Here is a 22860-nt window from a genome sequence, read left to right on the forward strand (position 1 = left end):
TTCTTTGTGACATGACTGAGATATCAAGAAGAGCAGAAAATAGTTATTGCCTGCCTGCTCCAGTAAATTGTTGTGTTTTGCTGCTGTTTTTGTAATAACCGTTGATGAAATCTGCAAGGAGGTGCATTTTTGTATCTGTCTACGTCTATATCTGTGTGCATTTTTGCTTCAGAGGACATTTCATAAAATCCATATATCCATATTTCCACACTTCAATAACATTCAGGATTCCCACAGTCATGGAAAAACATGGGAAAGTCATGGAATTTCATTTTCCAGGCCTGGAAAAGTCATGGGATTTCACAATTTCATTTTTCAGACCTGGAATTAGTAAAAAATCATTGAAGATTTTAGAAAAGTCATGGATAACCTTCCACATAATGCCTAACATAACAGCAAATTTATTTTAAAATTAGCTGTTGATAAAGCGTAGTTCAAATATTCGTCTACTTGGCAGCACAATAGATTGTTTCAGCACAGACACTGCGATGTGCAATTGTTGCATTTAAGGACATGCAATGTCAAATAAGGCAAATTAACTAAAACATTTTTTTACTGCTGGATACAAAAGGAAAACTTACACAGTTCTCATTTTCAATGACTTAAACCGGCCAAGCTTTCTACTTGAAGACAGGTTACGTGTATATGTGATTAAGTGTCGCGCAATTTGTTATAGGAAGTGAGATCCCCGCATGTGAGTGTATAGAAAAGTACCATAACCAGGCTTGTGGGGGCTGCAGACACAGTTAAGCACGTTTGTCTGAAATGAAAATGTATAGTGCATAATGTATATTATGAAAATGTGTAGGAACCCTGAACATTTGACAACACAACTAAAACAAGTGTTTCTTAGTCCCTACATTTGCTTTTCTGGCTTAATAAACAAACATAACTCGTCATTAACAGACCACAGCTCTGTTATCTTTATCATCAAAGGAAGAAAATACAAGCTGGTCTTAAAATGCCTTTGGTGATCAAGCTGAGTCTAGTGGAGTCACAGGATGAAGCTGTCCTTCACTCTTATAGTCATCTGTTGTGTTGTCACCACTAAAGAGAGAGCGAGGACAAATAGGGACATCATGGTCTTTAAATACAGTCAGTCCCTGTAGTGTACAATAGACTCATCCTGATAAACTGAGCACAAAGGTGCAGATTTTCACTGTGCAGATGTGAAGATGAGTGCCTAAGATTAAATCATCCTGTTGGAGAGTGAAGCCAGTGTGAAAAAGAACAAGACAGTCGGTTTTTATGTTTATGCATTCAGACATACTGTATGTTTGCATATGCAAACCATTCAAAAAATAAGCACATCAAAATAAAAAAATTAAAAAAAAACAAGCTAAATCTGTTTTAAGTCTATTTTTCGCCTTTGGGCAACACCATTCCCAATTGCTAAGAGATAACTCTGTGTTCTCTCCTTGAAGATTAAGTATGAAGTATGAATTCACAGAAATATAAGGAACAAACAGCTGGGTTGAGACTTCTCATGTCTCACTGGGGAACTGCATTGCACCCTTGCAAGTTTTTTTTTCTTTTTTGCTTTTGCAGCAATAAAACTGTTGTGGCTAATTTAACCCATTTGAGCAGCAGTGGAGCTGCAGGGCATGCATCTCTGCCACCTCCAAACCAGATTAAGCTGTCAAATATGCTTTTAGAGTATTTGATTTTTTTCCCTCCACTACCCGTCAGTATGATTTAGAGCTGTATTGTTTCAAAGACTTTGTTTTGGGGTGAAAGATTGGGCACACATCTTCTTCAATTGTTTCCTTATGATCCATATTTTGATCGCTGAGATTTACTCTAGTCTCTCCCCAGCCATGCTGAGTAGTTAATTCCAAAGGTTGCAAAGGGAATATATACATAAGTCCTTGATCATTGATTGTTCACACTTCTCTCACTATGTCTTCTCTCTCTAATGTGTGATGGCTACTAAGTACGAACATCTGGCATCTTAATTTTGACAAGATCATTAAGAGACAGAGTTCTCAATAGATTACACTCAGTTCCTGATTAAAGCTGAGGGCAGTAATGTGTAATTAGGAAAATGAATAGCATTCATTTAGAATGTGTGGACTTTAAATTGTAGTAGTGAAATATTAGCAGTATATAATATGTAAGAAGCTATATGCGCTGTAACATTTCTTGCATACTTTTTCTTTCTTTGATGTTTTCAAATCTGTTTACCATGTATTTTTAACCCCATATACTGGAGTGAAATGCCACCGCACTGGTACTTAATGGTGTCATAGAATTCTTCTCTATAATTACTGTCCAGAGGATACGCACATGACCCCTTGGTGCTGCTGTCAAATGCCTACGCTCGGGGATAAAGCAGACATACAGGTGTAAAAGAGAGAAGAGATAATGGGTAAACATCCAATCCATCACATTTAATGTAATAGTAGAAAAGATTACGTTCGATTCGACTTGCAAATGTAAGCACAGCCATGCATCCACACTTGTATCTAATGCATCTTTTTTGCTTCTTCTTACAAACAGAGGTGTCCTCAGAAACATTTCATAGGGGTGGCTAAAAGAGCCACTACAAATCTTAGGGTGGTTCACCAAAACCAAAAGTCATAAATTAATTCTGGGAGTTTTTATGCTTTTTTTTTTTTTTAGTATTTAGGCTAGTTTAAAACTTTTTCAATTTACTTAACTGACTTAAGGAATAATGTATTGATATACTTTGGTTTCTTAATTCAGAGTTAATGTTGCTAATTATCTGACGTGCACAGACTGAGAGTTAACATTTTTAGTTCCACAACAATCTTGTTGTAGTTTGTATCTTTTAAGGTGGGTCACTGTTCCTTAAATAGGCTGGTTGTTCTTATCCTTAAAAAGACAAATGTAGAGCTTTAATTCAAGTTTTTGACACTGATTGTCATGAACAAAACATTCACTGGGAACAAGCCTTCCCGAGTTTAGGGGAGACTCATGGATACTGATAGTACACATTTTAATTCAGATATCTTATGGTGAGAGTTCAAGAGACCTTTCAAAAGGTCACAAGGTCAAAATGGCCATGCCAGTTGTTTCCTCTCAAGAATTTAGCCAAATTTTGAGCCTCATTTAGCCCCCTCCCTGACAAGCTATGTTGTAAGATACCTACCAATGGATGCCTTAGATCGTCTCGCTCAGAGTTTTGATCAGACCTAAAAAATCAGGACTGGCCCTACAGGAACCCACAAATAGTCTTCAAGCCCAACCTACAGCAGCAGTTTTAGGCCCGAGCCTGATTAACCTGATTATCTAATGTAAAAAAAGATATAATATATTGAATTGAAGTGAATTAATTTCATTTGTTAGAGAGAATACAGTTAAACATAGTTCCAATACAGAGTATGAGACTGATATATTTTAGAGTGTACGGTTATTTTTAATTTTTCAACTCTTGTCCCTAGTTGTGCTTTTACATTTAGATCTTTGGTGTTATTTTATATTACATATTTTTTTAGATTAAAAAAAAATCATTACAAGCTAATGGCTGACATCCCACCACAATTTCTCCTTTGCCATTTCAACAATCTGTTGTCTCATGCACAACAGGTTCAGCAGAGTGGGCTGCGCCCCTCCATGCGGCACACAGATGACGATCACAGCTCTTCAGGGTCATGTTACGTATGTCTCTCCCACTGCTGAGGCAGAAGCAAAGTCTCAGAGGGTCTGTTTGGACCCAATCAGACTTGGGTGGGAAATCAGAGCTCTAGTCTAGATTAACAAGATACCACTTCCTTCACACTTCCTTAAAAAAATGAAAAGCAGCCCCTTAAAAGACAGCACAGTCAGCCTCACATCTTTTTTTTTTTGCAAAGGGGCGCAAGTTAGATATTGAATATATGCAATAAGAAGTCATTACTCACTTGCATGTTTTGAATGTATTTTTTAATTAGTTTTCAGCTGCCAAGCTGGTAATTATAGGAACAACGTCTCAGTCAATAAAGCTGTTACTGTGTTGTCGAAAATACTGTGCAGACCCCCTGGCCTGTTCTCATTGTGCTGCCATTATAGAATCACTACAGAAGGCCCGAATGAAAGAATTTATCCAAAATGCAAATCCTCCCTCCTCTCCAGCCCTTGTGTCTTTGGAGAGTTGTCCAGCCAGATGGAGCTTGTGGCCAGCGCTAATGGCTAACCTTAAGTCCCTTTCATTCAACCGTATAGTGATGCATGACAATTCTGAATTACAGGCAGCTATTCCCACAGCTCCGCCTCGGTGTGATGAATGGCTCCAGTCTCATTCTGGTGAAGTAGGTAGCATTACATTCACGAGATACAGTAAAGGGATCTGAGACTGAGGAGCTTTCCCATTCAATGTTGAACATATGGCTCTTTGTAAGAGCACACGTGTGAACAATGCACGCTTATTGCACATATTTCCTTTGTTAGTGTTTGGAAGCGGTTCTCCTAAGAGATCAAAAATGCTATCACTCAATTTGTTTTGCAAAAAGTCTACGGCCCGGAGAGAGATGATATAACCTTTTTTTTTTTTTTTTTCCAGCATTCATTTGTAGCCTTTGTGTGAAAACTGCCTCCATTCATGAGATATCGATCTTATAAGATAACGCAATCTTGCATATATGAAAAGGCTAATTATGAGAAAGAAATCTCATAATTAGAATAAAATAACCCCTTGATTATTGTTCATGATGTCACCGGTGGTTGCGGATTGTAAATTGCAGTTTTAATCATCAAATAGCTCCATTTTAACATTTCCATGACCTGTCAGCTCTCCTTTGACTGAGCCAACAAATGAGTCACCATATATCTATTCCATAATCGCTTTGGGACAATTGTTTGGGTACAAAATACAGAGAAAAACATCTTTGAGATGAAAATTAAATGTGACAACGCCTGTAAATTAAAGCATGACATGAGTGTGAGGTTCTTCCAAATGTCACAACACATAATCCTCCCCTACCTGTTACTCACTGTCTGCATTAAAATCTTACGCTTGATGTTTTTCGCAAAAGCCTTGATAACTGGAGAGCAGCTGCTGCTCCGAGGGCCCTCAAGGCTTTGGAGGTTTTACATTTAGCAGTGGTGTGCTTTCCAATTTGATATTTTATTGCTGATGAGATGTTAGGGGAAAAAAGTGGGGAAATGTAAGAAAGCACAAACATTTCAATCACCCAGTAACAGATTTTATCAAGTCCAGACCTATTCTCTTTTTTCTCTGTACATGGCTTTGTCACTGTATTTTTAATACTACAAAATTGTGTTTTTCTTCATTTTACTCCCGTTGCTTCAAAGGTGTCAAATAAAGAAGCTAGCTGTTTATTAGAACTGACATTCAGGCAAACATCCCTATTTTTCCTGGCCTTGTCTCAGTAATATGTCTCATGCTTTTCCTCACATTGTTAGGCTCTGTCTCTGGCCGCTCTTTGTGTTTCAGTTTGCCTCGTCTAATTTCAGATTCAATTTCCCTCCTAATTTCCCCGTCCTGCATTACATAACCATTATTAAAACCTGCCAAATGAGGCCTTTAATTGCCTTCATGACCCGTCTTTTATTACAAATGAAAATCTTGTTGACTGCAAGATCCATTAGTTTGGTTCTCTTGTCAGAAGAGCATTTCAACACTGTCTAGTCTGGACAGTCAAAACAATGCCAAAGGGTCAGAAAAACATTTTTCACCCAGATTTGACTTTCTTTGTCCGGATGAAACCAAATAGCAGCATTGTCATAAGTATGCCTGGAGATTCTTTGAAGGAACAGTATGTAGGATTTAGTGGCATCAACCTATGAGGATTGCAGATTGCAACCAAATGAAATTATCCTATGTGGCAGCGTAAACTCGCAGTTAAAATTCCTACAGTGTTCATTGTTCAAGAGGTTTTTTTTTTTTACTGGGAGCCAAATTATCAAATTATTAAACCCGTTAAAAATACTGAATAAAGCAGTTTCGCATTACAAATCAGTGTGTTTCTTACACTGTTTGGGAGAGTTCAAGGGACCCCTGTAAAATGGCCATCTTTCCTTGCCAAAATTTAGCCTAAATTTTGAGCGCTACTTGATCGGCACCACAGTACATCACTGTAGCTTTAAATTCAGCCTTGTACAGCCCGTTAAACACCGAAATATCAACCTGTATGTAATTCTTTTTTTTTTTGTATGTACCTTAATGGTATTGTGATTGACGTGTTAATGCTGACAGCCCTACACAATCCACCAAAAGCAAAAGGCACATTATCAATAAACAGAATACATACAGTTTTGTTTCTGAACTGGCAACAACATACTGTAAACACACCCGACCTGTGAGTTCCCCTCTTGATGCAAATCAAGTGAACAGAGCTGGCACCTCCGGATATGAGTCTCTGTCTACAGTAGGTTCAGTCAGGTTTCCAATGGTGAGACAGGCTCCCCTGCAACCTGTATATCTGAAGGCATCTGACTACTGAGAGCAGGGGAAACATTTATTCCACAGCTCTTTTAACACTGAAAAAAAAACATCTTTTTGTGATTACTGATTTTTATCACTCAGAAAATAATAAGTTTAACCTTGAGCAAAAAAATCATACTTTGGACTAACTTTTAAAAAAAATGCTCTAATTTGTTACAGCTAAATTGATTAGTTTTTCCTCAAATAATACATATGATTTGATTTGGTTGAAGATGAAGAAATTTGAATTTAATATCAAGCACAATATTTCTTTGAACAGGGACACACATTTGCATTCAAATAAAGTAAAAAGTTAATTGAATATAAAGACCATACACCATATTTTTACCCTCTTACAACTTATTTTATCTGCTTGAAAAAACCTAATATTTACGGTTATCAAATTTAAGTGTACTTGTAATTTAATCTCAAGCTAAATATTTCTTAGGCTAAAGACAGTAATTTACATATACATAAAGTAAAAAGTTAATTTATTCTAAAGATTATACACCATTTGTCACAATCAATTTTTTTTCAGTTAGGAAAAACCTAATATTTACTATTACATCCAATCATAATTTTCCTTTGCGTTAAAGTAATTAAAGTACTCTAATTTTGTTAGAGGTTATGTTATTGTTTTTTCTCATCTTAAATTTTTGATTTCGTACATTCTTTACTATATTTTAATTATGCCTAAATTAATGTAATATCTTAGTCACAAGCCAAAATTTCCTTCATTTTGGCCAATTTAATAGCTTTTTTTGCTTTTTTAGACCATGAATAAACACTAAATTGCAATAATGTGAAAATATTTTTTACCTTACATTTTTTAACCCTCAATGTAGTTAGCTTAAATAAAGACAGAAATGTTCTCTTGAACAGACTGTATTGTTTATTATGCATTTTAAAACATGCATCTCCTTTTCTGTTTTGTACTAACAAAAAGCACCTAAAACATAGATAAAAAACAGCAATTTGTAAAGCTAGCCAGTATATGTTTTGCACATCATGACTTAAGGAGAAAAAAAACTAGGTCTAAATGAAGTTCATTATGTTTTCTTTATGTTTATCAGACTGTATGCAACCTAGATCTCAGTAAGTAAAGGTGTGTGTACATATCCCCTTTAAAACCTGAGTACACATTTTCCATAAAGAGGTGTAACAATAGAGTTTCTAATAGTGTTGAAACTTGGCTATTTTTTTTTTTAACAAAATGACAAACGTGTTTGAATCTCACATCTTGAACCAAATGCAAGATCAATGAAACACAAACCATAATCAAGTAAAAACAGAGCTCATTTCCAATCTATGAATAATGTCTTTTATGACAAACATTATCATTACTACTGAATTGCTGGTCGATGTGATTTTAGGATTATTGACATTTTCAATGTACCTATTAGTGCCATGATATTCAAACAACTAAAAGAATTCTTTTACCAGAAAAAATAAGATATAAGGCTAGTTTTAAACTACAGTCTGTTTCTGTCTCTTATCTACATTTAACAATGACTTATTCCATTTTTCTGGAATGTATTTTGATACAAGCTATAGAACAGAACAAAAAACATTTTGTATCCAAATGTCTTTTTTTTGATTAATCCAATATTTACAGCTTGACACTCAGACTGTCCACTCTGCGTGTCATTTTCTTTGGTTCTATTTCCATGAAAACTTTCTGCAGTGCATCAAAGGTGTATTTGTGCTGACCTGGATAGCTCAGGTTTAGTGTTTAGATCATGCCAAACCACATGGCACATGCATGAGCGATTGGCAGCAACTCAATGAGGACTTGCAAACCTTCAATGACAATCCCAATGTCAGACGGTTCTGCAGAAGATCCTCCTCCTCCCTGATGACGAACCCGGCTATGGTACACCTCTCAAGCTCTGTTTCTGCTTCATCCTTTTGAACAATCTGATAAAAAACAAGACATTTATTGGAAAGTTACTCTAAAGAAATCAGTGTCTGTTCCCAATATTCATTTATTTATTTATTTAATTTTATTTTTTAAGATTTTTTAGTTTTAATGATGGAAAAATGTTAAGACTTGCAAAGTCCAGCACAAAATTAGCAGTGGCTCCTTCAAATATTTTTCTTATAGCAAAAATTTGTCTATTTGCAAGTCAAGCATTGCATTATTAAAAGTTATACTCCAAAAAGTTATAACATCTGCTGTGACAAAAAACAAAAGTATACATACTTTGATTAAGAGACTAAATCTAAAAAAAAAAAGTCTTCACATTTTCATTAATTTTAGAATTTGACCACAAGCAATAGCACACAATGCAATATTTGAATATAATGTCCATTTTATGTCCAGGCTTCCACTGCTCCATCTGCACTGCTACTCTGGAGTGAATATTTCAGACTGTAATTGAAACATATCAGTGTGTTCCAAAAATATATATACCCACAATATACAGTGTTTTACAAAGCATAAAATATAAACCATCAAAGAGAGATTTGTCATTGTGTTAGATTAAAAAACCCTAACAGTATTTAATAATGGCCTCTGGTGGACACAGAACTCCACAATAATAGTAGGCATAGCTAAATCAGTTTGGGCATTTTTATAGGAACTGTAACTCTGTATATGATCTCTAAAGTCAGATTAATGAATGTTGTCTTGTGTAAAGCTGCTCAGCGCAAAGCTACTCAACAGATACTCCTTGATAAGTTTGGTCCACCTCTTCCCCAATAAACATAACAAGGCTCTTCAGCAGACATTCTCCTTTTAGATTCACTTCAGGTCTCTAAGTGAGAGCACAAACGCAAACATAATGCAAAATTGTGCTGTTCAGTTTTTCAACTTTACTGAAAATTCAGACAAACAATGCATAAAATAGGCACTTGGATTTACAGTAATTGTGAGCAAACCTATTAAAAGGCCTGTCAAACTCAAAAGACAAACATAAACAGTGTTTCCCACAGACTGGCAATGTACGTATGCCGGGCTGGAAGTGGGGTGGTTAGAGTGAGACTGCTAATCTATCTATCACTATAATATCTGCCGTTTTTGCGGGTCCATGAATGCAGCACAGCAGGCGGACTTCTTTTTATCTCCTTTGCAGCTGAATGTCATTCATGGGCAGGATAATTGATCTGTTGATAAGTTCGCAGCTGATCAGACCGATGGATGAGAGGAGATATTTGCAGATTTTTGTAAGTGAAAAAGAGTTTTAGGCCCCGCAGAATGAACGGTTTAGTTTCACGTCTAATGCGCCTGATGTTCTGCTTGTCTCTGCCTCTCCTGCGCCATAAATAACCCAACAGTTTATGTATTTTAATACCGTTAAACTATGGCGAGACAAATTAGACTACGGTGGCCGGCAATATCTTGGTTATTAATGTGAAACACTGACAGAACATCATCCACTGTGTAATCTCAAATATAATGACAAAATGAAGATTACTGCCTCCATCTGCAATATCAGCATTCACGTGCTATACGGCACATTTAAACGTACTTAGCAAGTGCATACCTGATCAAGTCCTTTCAGTATATTCCGGGTCTTCTCTCGTACCACTCCTCCATTGTTTCTTATTATCTCGATCAGCCTGCTGTGGTGTTTCTCTAAGGAAGCCGGGAGTTTTGGCTGAAGGGGAACAGTGGTAATTCTTATGAATTCTGTGTTGACCTGTCTTGAAAATAACAGAGTACATGCAAATGTTATATGGCCTTACATTAATAATATGCTGTGTGTGAGATCTTATTTTTTTTTTTTAGCATCAAGAGCCAAAACATGCATTCTGGTTTGGTTTCACTTAATTTTTTAGCAGATCTGTTTTGTTTTGGGGATAACATGATTTACTTTAAAGACCACAACTGACCTTTTACCATAGATTTAAGAGGTTGGATATACATCATTCATTGTGAACAATGCAGGCCATCTCTCTTTCAACACTTCCACTCCCAACTCCTTTTCCACAATTTCCTGTCTGCGCAGTGAATAAGTCTTGTCCATTTTGTCCTTTATCACTGTAAGATTGTTTTGCTTCTTCACTTCACTTCACTCCAGCTGGAATGTTTGGTATGCGGTTGGTCTCTCCTAGGTCTCTTCGCCTTTTTGGCAAGCAATGCATCCTCTGGAGATTTGGACTTCAGTGAATCTGCAAGTAATTCAGAACACCCGAGTCCCTTTAGCTGTGTTCGGTAGTTGCCAGTTTTTGTCTTCAATCGCTGCTTCCACCCGTAGCAACCACTGTACGAACCAGGTTCAGACAGGCATGGGTGCTTCTTGATTAGTGTTTCATCACCATCACTACAGTCAGCATCTGTTGGATAGGCTTTATACTTGAATATCTCTCTAGCTAGCTTGTCCAGAATATCTGACTTTGCTTTTGAGGTCAGTGTCAACCTTGTCATGTTTGACCTATATACTGCGTTTCCCTTCTCTAAATGCAGTTTGATGTTTTAGGAGAATTTTGGCGCTGGAAAGTCTCTTGGCCAAGTTTTTGTAGAGACCGAGCTGGAAGCTAAGAACAGGAGCTCTATGTCATCTGATTTAGAAGATAATAGTTCATCAGAGACAGTGGGATTAACTCCTTGGCTGCAATCGTCAGCTATTGGGATGACCTTGACAGTTGCCAAGTCCTCGAGTTTCGCAGTAGAGGTCAAGTTCACCATTGCATCTCCACAGTCTCTGTCTTGGTACTGTGGTCTGAAATTCCCATTCAACCCGCACACTTCCCTGACTTCATCCATAAGCTGGCCCATTGTCTCTGGAAATCCACCACGCAGAATTAGCTTCCTGGTGTCATCAGGATTCAGAATGACTCACAACTCTGCTGGCCTTTTCACTGCCATGTCAGCCCATCCAAAAGGATCTACTAAAGACAGGAATAAGTACAGCAATGTCAGTTTGAGAACAAAATTGGCCATAACATCTAATTCATATCCACAACTTCACTGATTATCAATTCTCCCGTTTTACAATTACGATGAAAGAAGAAGAAATATTACACTAATATATATATAGTGTATAGTTTGTTTAACTAAATAAACAAGGCTGCTTAAGGTTTCATTATGATGTGCTCAAGGTTGGCTCAGCAAAATGACAATTATGCAAAAGTAAATAAAATGTCATCATGAAGTGTTGAAATGTAACATCAAGAAAAGTAAAATTTAGGTTTTGGTAAGAAACTTGAATAATACACTTGTTTGGTGAGAAATGTGTTTTCACAGCAGTATAAAATGGATAGTATAGATGGAACTAAAATCTGTTTAACATCCTATCATGAGTTATACTCATATTTTACTACATGAGTAAAAGTAAATATTGAAATAAAAAATTAGAATTTAATAAAATATCACCTTGCCTTTCCACCATATAATAGAAAAGTATTAATAGTGGTATTGATAAGGACTTGGATTGTTAAGGAGTCTTGATAATGGTATCAATATCAATGAAAAATTAACAAATCCCATCCATAAACATGTGCGATTAAAGGTTAAGGGAATTTTCTAAGAAAAAAAGGGTGAATTATCTGACAATCAAATAGACACAAATGAAACAAAAGCAAGTTCAAAAAATTTAAAATTTCTCCGACATTTCCAACCCCACATCTGAACATATACAACCTTATGCATGTACGTACCCCTTCAGAGAGATGAGATGCCGTCCACAAACATTGTAGTGAGCCAGAGGGTAGGGATCTGTCAGTTCATGCACCCCCACAAGCTTTATCACAGGATCATTCCAGTCCTGTAGTTGAGGCTATTGTAGGATACATTTTTTGCAAGGTTCACAGAGTCCATATGTGGGTGTTTCTGTTTCTCTGCCAGTGTAAAGTCCTCGTTGAGACCCCGGTAACCTCCAAAGATGGCTTGGAAAATCTGCACACGTGCACATTATAAGCAGCCTGACACTGGCGTCTTTGAGTTAATGAATACAGTACATTTTTGAAACAGTTTGTATGATGGGTTACTCTGTTGAAGAAGCTGTGTTTTGCTTAAAATCTTGTAGTCCATTGTACAACAAGGGGGCCAAACTGGTGAATCAACCAGGGATAATGCTCCAAGTAATGATGTTTTGGCCGAATTCTTTCATGGGGAAAAACCTCTTGGAATACTGTCCTGAAATCAACACAAAAAGACAAAGAACAATCATCTTACCCTTACAATTTACAAAATCAAATATGGTATATTTGCATTTATTTTATAGAAACAGTTGTTTGTTGTCAGTTAGGCTGCTGCAGCCTGTAATATCTACTTTATTTGATTAGTTCATAGAAAATTTAAACTTACTTAACCTAGAGGTATCATTATTCGTTTGTACATTTTCTGACTTAAACACTATCTTGCAAACCTGCACATAATCTGATAAAAAAAACTAATAAAATTGAATTAAGGTAATAATTGTACACTGTATGAGACAAAAAACATACTTTTTTTGATGATGATAACTACAGTTATTTTGAGGATATCTAATACTGCATGAAATTATCAACCATTTTATTATTAACATTTTATTGTCTTGTAAAATGAACTTAAATTACATTGGGTGGGTAACTTATTGATCTTTGTTTTGATTTGTGGTTATTTGTGTTTGCAATTCTTGAAATATAACTAGAACAAAGGTAAATAATGTGATTGAAACTGAAATTCATTTTTGCCATGTAATGTCCACTATATTACAAATTTAACTGCAACAACAATCTAACAATCCCATTCAAACATACATGAAAATACTGATCACAGCTGTACAGTTTGACTTACCAAATTAAGCAATATGACCAAGACTTTTGACCTCTTCAGGAGACAAAAGTAAACCTGTAAACACAACAAGAAAAGTTAAGATTTCACATTGTTTTTTTGTTTTTTTTTTATCTTACCAGGTACTATTAATCATTGTCAGTACAGACTTACAAGGCCTTACACGTGCAGGTGGTATACCATACTGCATTATACTAAAATCATAAATCATATTTTATTGAGATTAAAATTTTTAAAATTATTTTAATATTAGTTCACAATATTTATATTACAAAATAATGTTACAGGGGCCAAGTCACCACATAAATTGAGATGTTCCTCTTGCAAAATAGTTACTCTCTGTCAGGGGTGTGAATCTTTCAGTATCTCAAGATTCATTCGATTTTGATTCTTGAGGTCACAATTCGATTCTCGATTCAAAATGATTTCCAATTCAAAATCGATTTGCGATTCAAAATATAGGAGGTATAATTTCAGGATCTACTCCAGTCTGTTTTGCCAGTGGCATATTATGTTATGAAAGCAAAGTGTGTTTTTTTTTTTGTTTTTTTTGTTGTAGAAAAAACCTTTCTCCCAGGTGTTGAAAATCGGGAAGTGAAAAAATAAACATTGTAATTATTATAGTTAAAAAAAAGGGCATACTTTTCCAAAAAAAAAGTCCCATTGTTTTTTTGCAGTTGTTTGTGTATCCCATTATCTGTGCCATTTTGCAAAGCAGCTCCTCTCTGTGATGCTGCAGAGGGCCACATCACACTCCTGACACTTCAGAGAGGGCCCTGATTCTCCTGCCTGCTCTGTCTGCAGTGAACACAGAGTTTACATCCATGTGAAGCCCTGCTGCTTATTAGACTGTCTCCTGATTTACCCCTGTCTCATTATTATTATTATTATATTATTATTATTATTATTATAGGGGCTACCGGAGTTTATTCTAATACACGAGGCGCTACCAATAACACAGAGCCATAGATACAGTAGGATTAGGCCAATCACAGTGCAGTTTGCATCACATGACGTAGGCATTATGTAAGCGGATACAAAGCGTCGGCTCATTTTCCGATTGGTGAACAAGACCAAAACAAACTTCTGACCTCGCTCCAAAGGAACTATGGTAAACCAATATGGCGTTTAGCATCGATGCTAATGTATTTTTATCATCGAAATATGGATAAAATATGGACGGAAGACACCCAATATCGGATATATATTATTATGTAATTATCGAACAAGGTCTCGTAAAAACAGCTGAATTCCCAGGCTGGATACTGAGGCTCCTAAAAGAGCTACAGTGCATCTGCGTCATCTCTCTGAGCGGCACAGACGGCAGCTCTCACTGGCGACAAAAGTAAGGCGATCCGACAAACGGTCTCAAAATTATTAACACTCTTCTAAATGATAAAAAAAAAAGTGTAGAGGGTTAACAAGAAACTGTATTTAGTAAATATAGTCTATAATCGATGTTTAGGATTTTTGAATCGATTTTAAATCGTTAAAAACGAGTTTCTCCCCCACCCCCACCCCTCTCTCTGTGGTCTGCAGGGTACCGCTGTCAGAGTCTGGGGGTAAGATGTATTGTTTTATGGCACTTTCAGACATGGTACTCTTTTGTTACTTAAAGAGAAAAAGTGACTGCATACAATCAGACATGAAGCTGTCGTCGGATAAATTAAAATGGGTGCATGTTTGAAATGGCCTTAAACTCGCGGTAAACAACAAGCTGTCACGGCTGTAAGATGAAAGGCACGCACGTCCCCTCTGCCAAATTACGATTTGTTCGTCAAACAACACAACAAGTTGAAATAATATATACACCTACGTTTTTACTGCTAAAGTGTATGTGTGTGTGTGTGTGCGCGCGCGCGGCGAAGGGCACCAGCCGCCACCGCCGCCCTCTTGCCCGACCTCGCACCCCTGTAACCGCCCAAAACACACCGCAGGACAGGGCTTCTCCCAGTCAATTCAAGCACTGTGGATAAACCACCCGACAATCACTTACAACCACTATTTTTTCCTCCGATGATAGCAAAATAATGCGACCAGCAATTTTAACTTAGCAAATGTCAAAGGGAGGAAGAAAACAAAGGCAACTAGCCTGGTTGTGCTGTTAGCCAACACGTGCGTGAAACCGCTTACACTAAAGCAGTTGTCCAACCCGCCACGAACAGTAAATGAAAAAATACAAGTCTTACCTCGTTTAGAAGAGTTTGTACAACAAGTTTGTGCTCCTGCAGCCAGATAGTGGACAGCATGCGATCTTCAGTCTGGAGCTGAGCTCATGGCGGACGACCAAACTGGTTAGGGAGTGATCCGATGCTGACGTCATGTGGGTCAGGTGACATGAAAGCCTCTTGTTTGAGGTTAAAATATGACTTTAAGTATTGCATTTACTTTCTGTGGGGGGTGTGTTTTGCTTTTAGGTAAACTGAAACCAATGAGTTGAAACCAGAAATCCAAATTTTTAATAAGACCAGTGTCAAAATGTATTTCGACTAAATGACAGCGTTGTTTCACGTTTTTCAGTTTTTTTATGTGGCAGAAATACACCAACACCTACATACAACTTTTCACAATGTGTGATCCTGCCTCACACACCCACAAGCAATCCCACAGAGGCACACACACACACACACACACACACACACACACACAACATGAGGTTTCACAGATGAGTCAGAGTCGGCCGTCAGTGAACAGTGGTGAACAGCGCTCTGCAAACTGTGAAATAATCTTGGAGACTCTTCATTTTAAAACAACAAAACCGTTACATTGACACTCACGAAGGAGAAATTACAACAGCATTCACATGTCTGAGAAAAAGTGATTTGTTGGTTGTTAAAAACTACGCATTTTCAGCATGTGGCTGATGCCTGAGAGTGTTTATTGATTGTAGGGTCCCAGCCCCAGCAGGGAAACCCATCAAATATTCAAATAGAGGCATTTTTCCATAATGATTATAGACTGTTAATAGTGTCACTTACTGTATGTGCATCCATCTCTACCATTTAAGTGACTGGTAAATAAGTGCTGTTTTGCAGCATCTAATATCTCACACAGTAGGATACAATGCAAAATGAGTTTCACAGCAATGAAACATCTAAATCTCAGATGCTCTTGTAGTACTGGCACAGACTTTTTGCAGTGCACAGAGAACACATTACCACACCCCGATTATTTATGTATTTATTTATTTATATTTAAACAAAGAAGAAAGAGGAAGCAATGTTAAAGATCCACTCTGACAGGAAGTGCAGAGAGAGCTGGCTGCTGCTGGGGATGGACTGGAGTAAAATAAAAGTAGAAGTTGCTCTAATACAGATGCATGGTAGCAATAGAAAGATAAACTTAAAGGTAGAATAAGATTTTGAAATTACATTAGAAAAAAGCTTTAATATTTTGTAAATAGCCATGATAAAAATAGGTTGCTTTGAATCATGTGTGCTTGTGCTCGAATCTCCCGACAGTCCACTATAGCCAACAGTGATTTAGACTTGCTGAATGGTGTCTTTTTCTTCTGACCTGTAACTCGATGTCGCTTTGTGTGCTTTCTAATGAAAATCTTGGGGAAGCTGCAGTGGGCTGCACTTTATCGGTGGTGGTGACATTAATATTTGTAATAGGGAGATTCATGCCTGAAAAGAAGTGTTTTTTGTTAGTTTCCACTTCTGATGGAGAGCAGCACACAGCTGCATCCTTAAACCTATCAAATATCGCGACATGGTCAATGCGGTTCACATCTAGGCCTACATATGACGCGCCAAGGTATGCCTGTTACATGCATTGTGTCTTTTTAAAACACACTTCCATTTTCACAGGAAATGCACAGTTTCTGCTCGTAAGAAATGAAAACTCAGTACATTGGTAAAAATAGCTTGTAGTTACATTTATTCCCTTGTGCAACACAAGCACATCTATGCTTACGCTACAAAAGTGCGGTTACATTAAAAAAAAAAAAAGAAAAAAAATCATGCTTCGGCTCAACATTCATACAAAGGGATCCCGGGTGAAAATCCAGGGTTTGTCGGACCCATCCACTGCCGACTTTCCAGCTCCCTATAATGCATTATTACTGGCTGTGTTTTAAACACGCCATCTGCTGGCCGATCATGCGCCGTCTGGTATAATATGACAGGTGCCATCTGGCTGACCAACGGCCTATCATACCGCCCCCGTCAGCTGCCGTCTGGATGACCACTGGCGTATCATACGCCAAAATTACTGACCAAGCAGCAGTATCTGATGACTTCAGAATGAAAACAGGCTAACTTTCTCTCATTCAGAGAGAGTCCCAAACAGAGCAGAGCAATAATGTAATGCACAGCAGACTAAAAGGGCAGGTAGATTTATTCATTAAATTATTTTGACTTTATTTTCATTAAATCACTTTATTTTCGTAACATTGCAACTTTTTTATCTGAAAATATAACGACTTAATTCTCAACCTCTCAGAGGACACAGATATGTGGGATGTGTTTTGAAGGTGCAGAAAGTAAATGAGCAGAAAACCTTGCTGAAACACATCTGAGTAATTAAAATGCCCAGGATTTTGTAAATGAATTAAAATGAAGTAATGTATCATTTACCTAAAAACTGGCCACATGCACATTTCAAAAGCTACCTTCCCCAAACAGAAGACACAAAAGAGGAGGGATGAGTAAATCATGCCCACACGTGCGCTGACTCAGCAGGGATAACATTTAAGAGCTTATGTTCAGGAGAATACTGTGAATATGTGAAAGCAATCCAGAATGCCTGAGAGCTTCACTGCATTATATTCAATTATATTTTTATATTTTGAATTGTCAACTGCTGCCTGAATTTTTTATGCTTTCCTTTACATAAATAAAGACATCTCCACCATAAACCTGCACATAAAAATTCACCAGAAGGCAGGAAATGAAGTGTTTGACGCTCAACCCCCTCTTCCCTTTTGCTTTTAAGACTCCACTGCACCATCGACACTTGAACACATCTTCAAGATTATAATTGTTTCACACTCGGGCCTCTGTAGTTTTGATGGTGGTAAACTGGCACAATCGACGCTAACGCTGCAGAGCAATGTTTTGAAATGCAATGAAACGAATCTCTCATTAGTGCATTGCATTACGGCTATGTTGGAAATGGGAATTCTGATGTAGCTTTGTTATTAATATTTTGCTGACAGTCAGAGATTGTCTAGTAGTGCATCACCACATGTGATTGCCAACTGGCAAACTAATTCTTCCCTTTATTTAGAGATCCTCTGACAGCAGTAAAGTAGCACATATAATATTGCACTGGCACAAAAATGACATAAAAATACCATAAAATCAGAAAATGAGCCTGATGAAGCGCTGAGCTAAACATGCTGGTCTTGTCAGTGATCAGATCCTTGATCATATATTTACTGGTCGAGTGCCGCAAACACCCGTGGTTTATTATTTGGTTTTTTTTTTTGTTTTTTTATGATTGCACATTGATCCAGTAGCTGCCAGCACCCCAGCCCTGCAGTGTAGTAGAAAGAAGTGTGTTACTTTATGAAAAAACAAAACAAAGAAAAAGTAGTCAGAAAATGTCATGAGGCATAAACAAAGTTCTAAGTGACAAAGAAAGATCATGGTTTACCAAGGGAAGATTTCAAAACATTATAGAAATAAAGTATTTCAACCTACTTAATATTTATTTCCATTAATTCACTCAGTCAAATTCTATCTGTTCATAACAATACAATGAATATTATAATTATATTAGAGTATAAACAGCCTTTGTGCCTGCCTCCAACACATAAGTTGAGCCAGCAGAAAAGTTTGTCAACTGTTTTCTCGATGCAACAATCTTTTGTTCACTTCCGAGATATATAATGCAACCCAAATCACGGTAGGCTATTAAGTTTACAAGTTATTAATGGTAAGTAAAATTACATTTTTAATGGGAGTCCGGCTTTGTTATAGAATGCATCTGCTGTTGTTGCATTCATGCTTAATTAGTATTTCTTATGCTGGGGGAAATATAATTCATTAAAAAAAGCACTTCATAAATTTAATGCTGCATGGTAAAGTAGTTGGCATATTGGATCCAGTGCTCCCCTTCAGATTTTTGTATTGGCTCAGGTAATTTTTTAATTTATTTTTTGTAAAGGCTGATGGGCAGAGAAGCACACTGTCAAGATAGACAGACCAAGCAAATGTTTTGCCCCCCCAAAAAAAAATATGAAAACATGGGCCCTCTATGGCCACTTATATAGGGACATTTTCCTATCACAACTGTGAGAGCATGTGTGTGCTTGTGAAGTGGCAGTGAGGCTGCAGCAGCCGGAGCAGAGAGTATGAAGTTAAACATAGCCGTGAATGTGTGTATAGCAGTTTAGGCTATTTGTCCGTGAATAATTGTGACAACTCCTGTAGACCCAAGACAGGTTTCTTTGTCTTGATTCTCACCTGCTGATTACTGTGAAGAGGGTTAGCCCCAAAGTTAACAAGAAAAGCCTTAAGACCTGGATATACTTTCTGTATTGAACGTCCCTGGACAGAGGTGGACATGCACAGTCACAAGTTTCCAATTATAGTGCATGTGAGGGTCCGTGTCAGCCCCCTGCAGTAAACAGGAGGGCTGGGAGGTGAGATAACCGTGGTCCTACTGCTGACATGAGGTGAAACTGAAACTGAGAAGATACTGTGAGTAGATGTCCAACTTAAAACTAACTTCACCGTAGTGCAGTGGCTGCAGCTGGCTCAACTGCAGTATTTTGGACTGGACTGAAGTGTTGAACAAGAGACTAAGAGCATGTTTCAACATTTCTAAATGTTAGATCAGTATGTTTTTTAATTTGTTAAGTCTGATGAAAAAAATAACCAATTTCGACACAATTTCAAAATTTTAATCTGATTATGGTTTATTGACTTACATTACCTTTTAGCTGAGGTTGTAGACACTCCAAGAAATGACATCACAAAAAGCAAAAATACCAGTGCAGGCACTGGCAAAGGGTTAATTTTGTTAAGCATCATTTTGTATACTCAAGACACGGGCGGGGGATGGTTGCTTGATGGGTACCTTTGCATCCAGGATTGCCACCGGCTGGGTATCAATGTTAAACTGAAAGTTGAACTAAAACTGAATGCTAAACTGTAGGTAAAAACCTTACAACCTGTGATTAAAGCTTGTGATATCAGCAACTTAGTGCTGGGTCACAGACCAGATTTTTAATTAACCCGACCTTCACCCCTGACTTCACCAGTCCTGATAAGTCTTAACGGCCTCATTTTAAGTTTCTGAGCAGGAGAGTGAGATATTTCTGCTCCTCAACACCCCTTTGTTAAGAATATGTAACACTGCTCATTTGCTATCTTGTGTAAGTGAATTGTTTCCATCTTCTCTCCACTTTGGAATGGACAATTCCCCACACACTTAATTCCTTTTTATTGCTTTTACACACTCCTTGTTGGCCTGGGGAAGGTGTAGACATCTCACGTCTCCTGTGATAAACATGGAGTCCCCTGCCACTCTTTTCCACCTGTCAGTGTGGAGTCTCACCAGGAGAGTTTTGTGTCTGGCATGAAAAAAACAAACAAACAAACACAGACCTCAAATAGTGAGATGAGCTGTAAGGATGATTCCAGGCTGCCAGTTTGCAGTGTTTCATATCTGTAATCACACAAAAGCTTCCATGTTTCCCGTCTCGTTTCCCGTCTCTCGTTCTCCTCTCTCTGAATTCCTCAACATCCCGCTGCCCACTTCTCCTCTCATCTTACTATATTTGCCTCTTTGTTGCCGTCTCATCCTGATTAAAATGCACAAACTGACCTCTGCGCCTTACTCTCTTCTTCTCTCTCCCTAATTTATGCCTTCCTCCTCAACCTCTCTCCCCATCTCCCTTCCACTGCCTCTCCTCCTCTCTCTGTCTCTCTCTCTCTATTCTTGCAGTGTCCTGAGGGGCTGAGGCCAATGAAGGATGGCTCAGGTTGCTATGACTACTCTAGGGGCATTGACTGCACGGATGGCTTCAATGGAGGCTGTGAACAGCTGTGTCTCCAGCAGCTCGTGCCCCTCGAAGATGACCCCAGTTCCAGCAACGTGCTCATGTTTTGCGGGTGAGAATAACTAACACTAGAAAAAATGAAAGGCGTCTGCGGGCTGGAAATAAAGCTTCCTCGTGAAATAGGCTTCGTGAGTGATATTCCAATCAAGAAATTCTTCCTCAGGCATAAACCCACATGAAGGAAATGAAATATATAAACAGGAAATAACCAGTGTTACTAACACATATCTATTTGTGATGAAAAACATTGGCCCAAGATTACACAGAAAAAAAGTATTAGTATAATTAAGCATCCTATTGATGTTTTATAATATCAGTTAGTCTACGATTGACAATTTTGACAGTGTTATCTAACCAACTCTGATGACAAAATGTATGCAGTTTAAGTACTATAAATATATGTAGTATCAGAGTGTTTATTTATTTAAAATAATCCCCATTAGCTAATGCCAATAGAGTGCCCCAGAAATGACCTTTTTCTGCTAACGCAGAAGTTAGCACTGCCTTTGTTCCCTTGTCAAAAGCACATGGGATTTTGGCATTGGATTTTGGATTATAGCAGAAGAAAAGCTCTTTGGCAAACAAACATTTATGATATTTACACTTTTTTATTCAGCGAGATAATCTTCACAAATAAACACCACTTTTATGATTTGTGAGCATTTAATGCAAATGCCAGAAGTAAAAAGCTAACATTAGGCTATAAACGAATGACTCTATGGTCGCACAGGATAACATCGGCACCACAACAAGGTTCTAAAGCTGTAAGCGACAGACACAAGTTGTACACAGGTTTGTGCGTGATGTACATCCGATTAATCACAAAAGACTCTGTGCACATCACTTCTGTGTTATCGTATTTTCATCACGTATGCCCCTTGACTTATCCTACATTATGTGGTCAAAGAAGTTCACTTTAGCATCCATACTGATCCACATTCTCATTTATCAATTAGTCTCTTGATCAGTCTGTAAATTAGCCTAAAGAGCCATCACTACGGAGCAAGAACGAGTTATGATCAGCGCTGGACTATTGATCAGCTGCTGCTTTATGCTATATTTGGTAACTTGACTGTGTAAAAACCTGCCTTTGCTCTGCTGGTAGCCATAAGAGTTTACGATGCATGGTATCTGTGTTCCTCTGAACTGGGCAATTTATAGTTTCCTTATTAGTGCAATTTTGATGCTGAGTATCATACAGGTAAGCAAAAGCAAAAGTCCAGGTGGGTTAATATGAAAGATTTAACTGCTCCAAAATGTGTCCTGGCATATAAGGAAGGCATTTTCATGCTATGGAGATGCCATTACCAATTTTCCTTACAATTGTGTCAATGTCTTCCACCAATGACAGTTGACTATCTATTATTAACCCAATAGTTTCAACTTATTTACATGTTAAATACATTCAGTGGTCAAATAAAGGCTCAGTTTAAGTCTTGGTGACAGTTTATAACTCCATCTCAGAGTTATGAATGTGGTGTTTGATTTAGGACCGTCTTGTTAAGGTTTATTCAATCAAAGGCCAAGTTTAATTTGGTTGATGGAACATTGTCTAGTTCTCCATCAGTATTTGCTACATAATACAGAATTGAGTCGTCTGCATACATTTAAACGCTTGCCTTTCGCAATCATTTTTTCAATTCAAGTATTCAAAAAGTGCATCCAGGAGTTTTTAAACATGCCGACTTTGCTTCCTGCACATTATCCAGTGATACATTGATGCTGTGACTGTCCTGTTGCTGA

The 22860-nt window shown here is 37.6% G+C and overlaps 1 protein-coding gene across 1 annotated transcript in view; it reads left to right on the top strand.

Annotated features, from left to right (window-relative positions):
• LOC121959628 (astrotactin-2-like) overlaps window positions 1-22860 on the top strand; it is a 353725-nt gene that overhangs the window by 219683 nt on the left and 111182 nt on the right. The window contains exon 12 of the mRNA XM_042509044.1: window positions 21003-21169. Within this exon, the coding sequence (XP_042364978.1) occupies window positions 21003-21169 (167 nt within the window). The remainder of the gene's footprint in view (window positions 1-21002; window positions 21170-22860) is intronic.

This window comes from Plectropomus leopardus, chromosome 20 (genome assembly GCF_008729295.1).
Source record: "Plectropomus leopardus isolate mb chromosome 20, YSFRI_Pleo_2.0, whole genome shotgun sequence".
NCBI lineage: Eukaryota > Metazoa > Chordata > Actinopteri > Perciformes > Serranidae > Plectropomus > Plectropomus leopardus.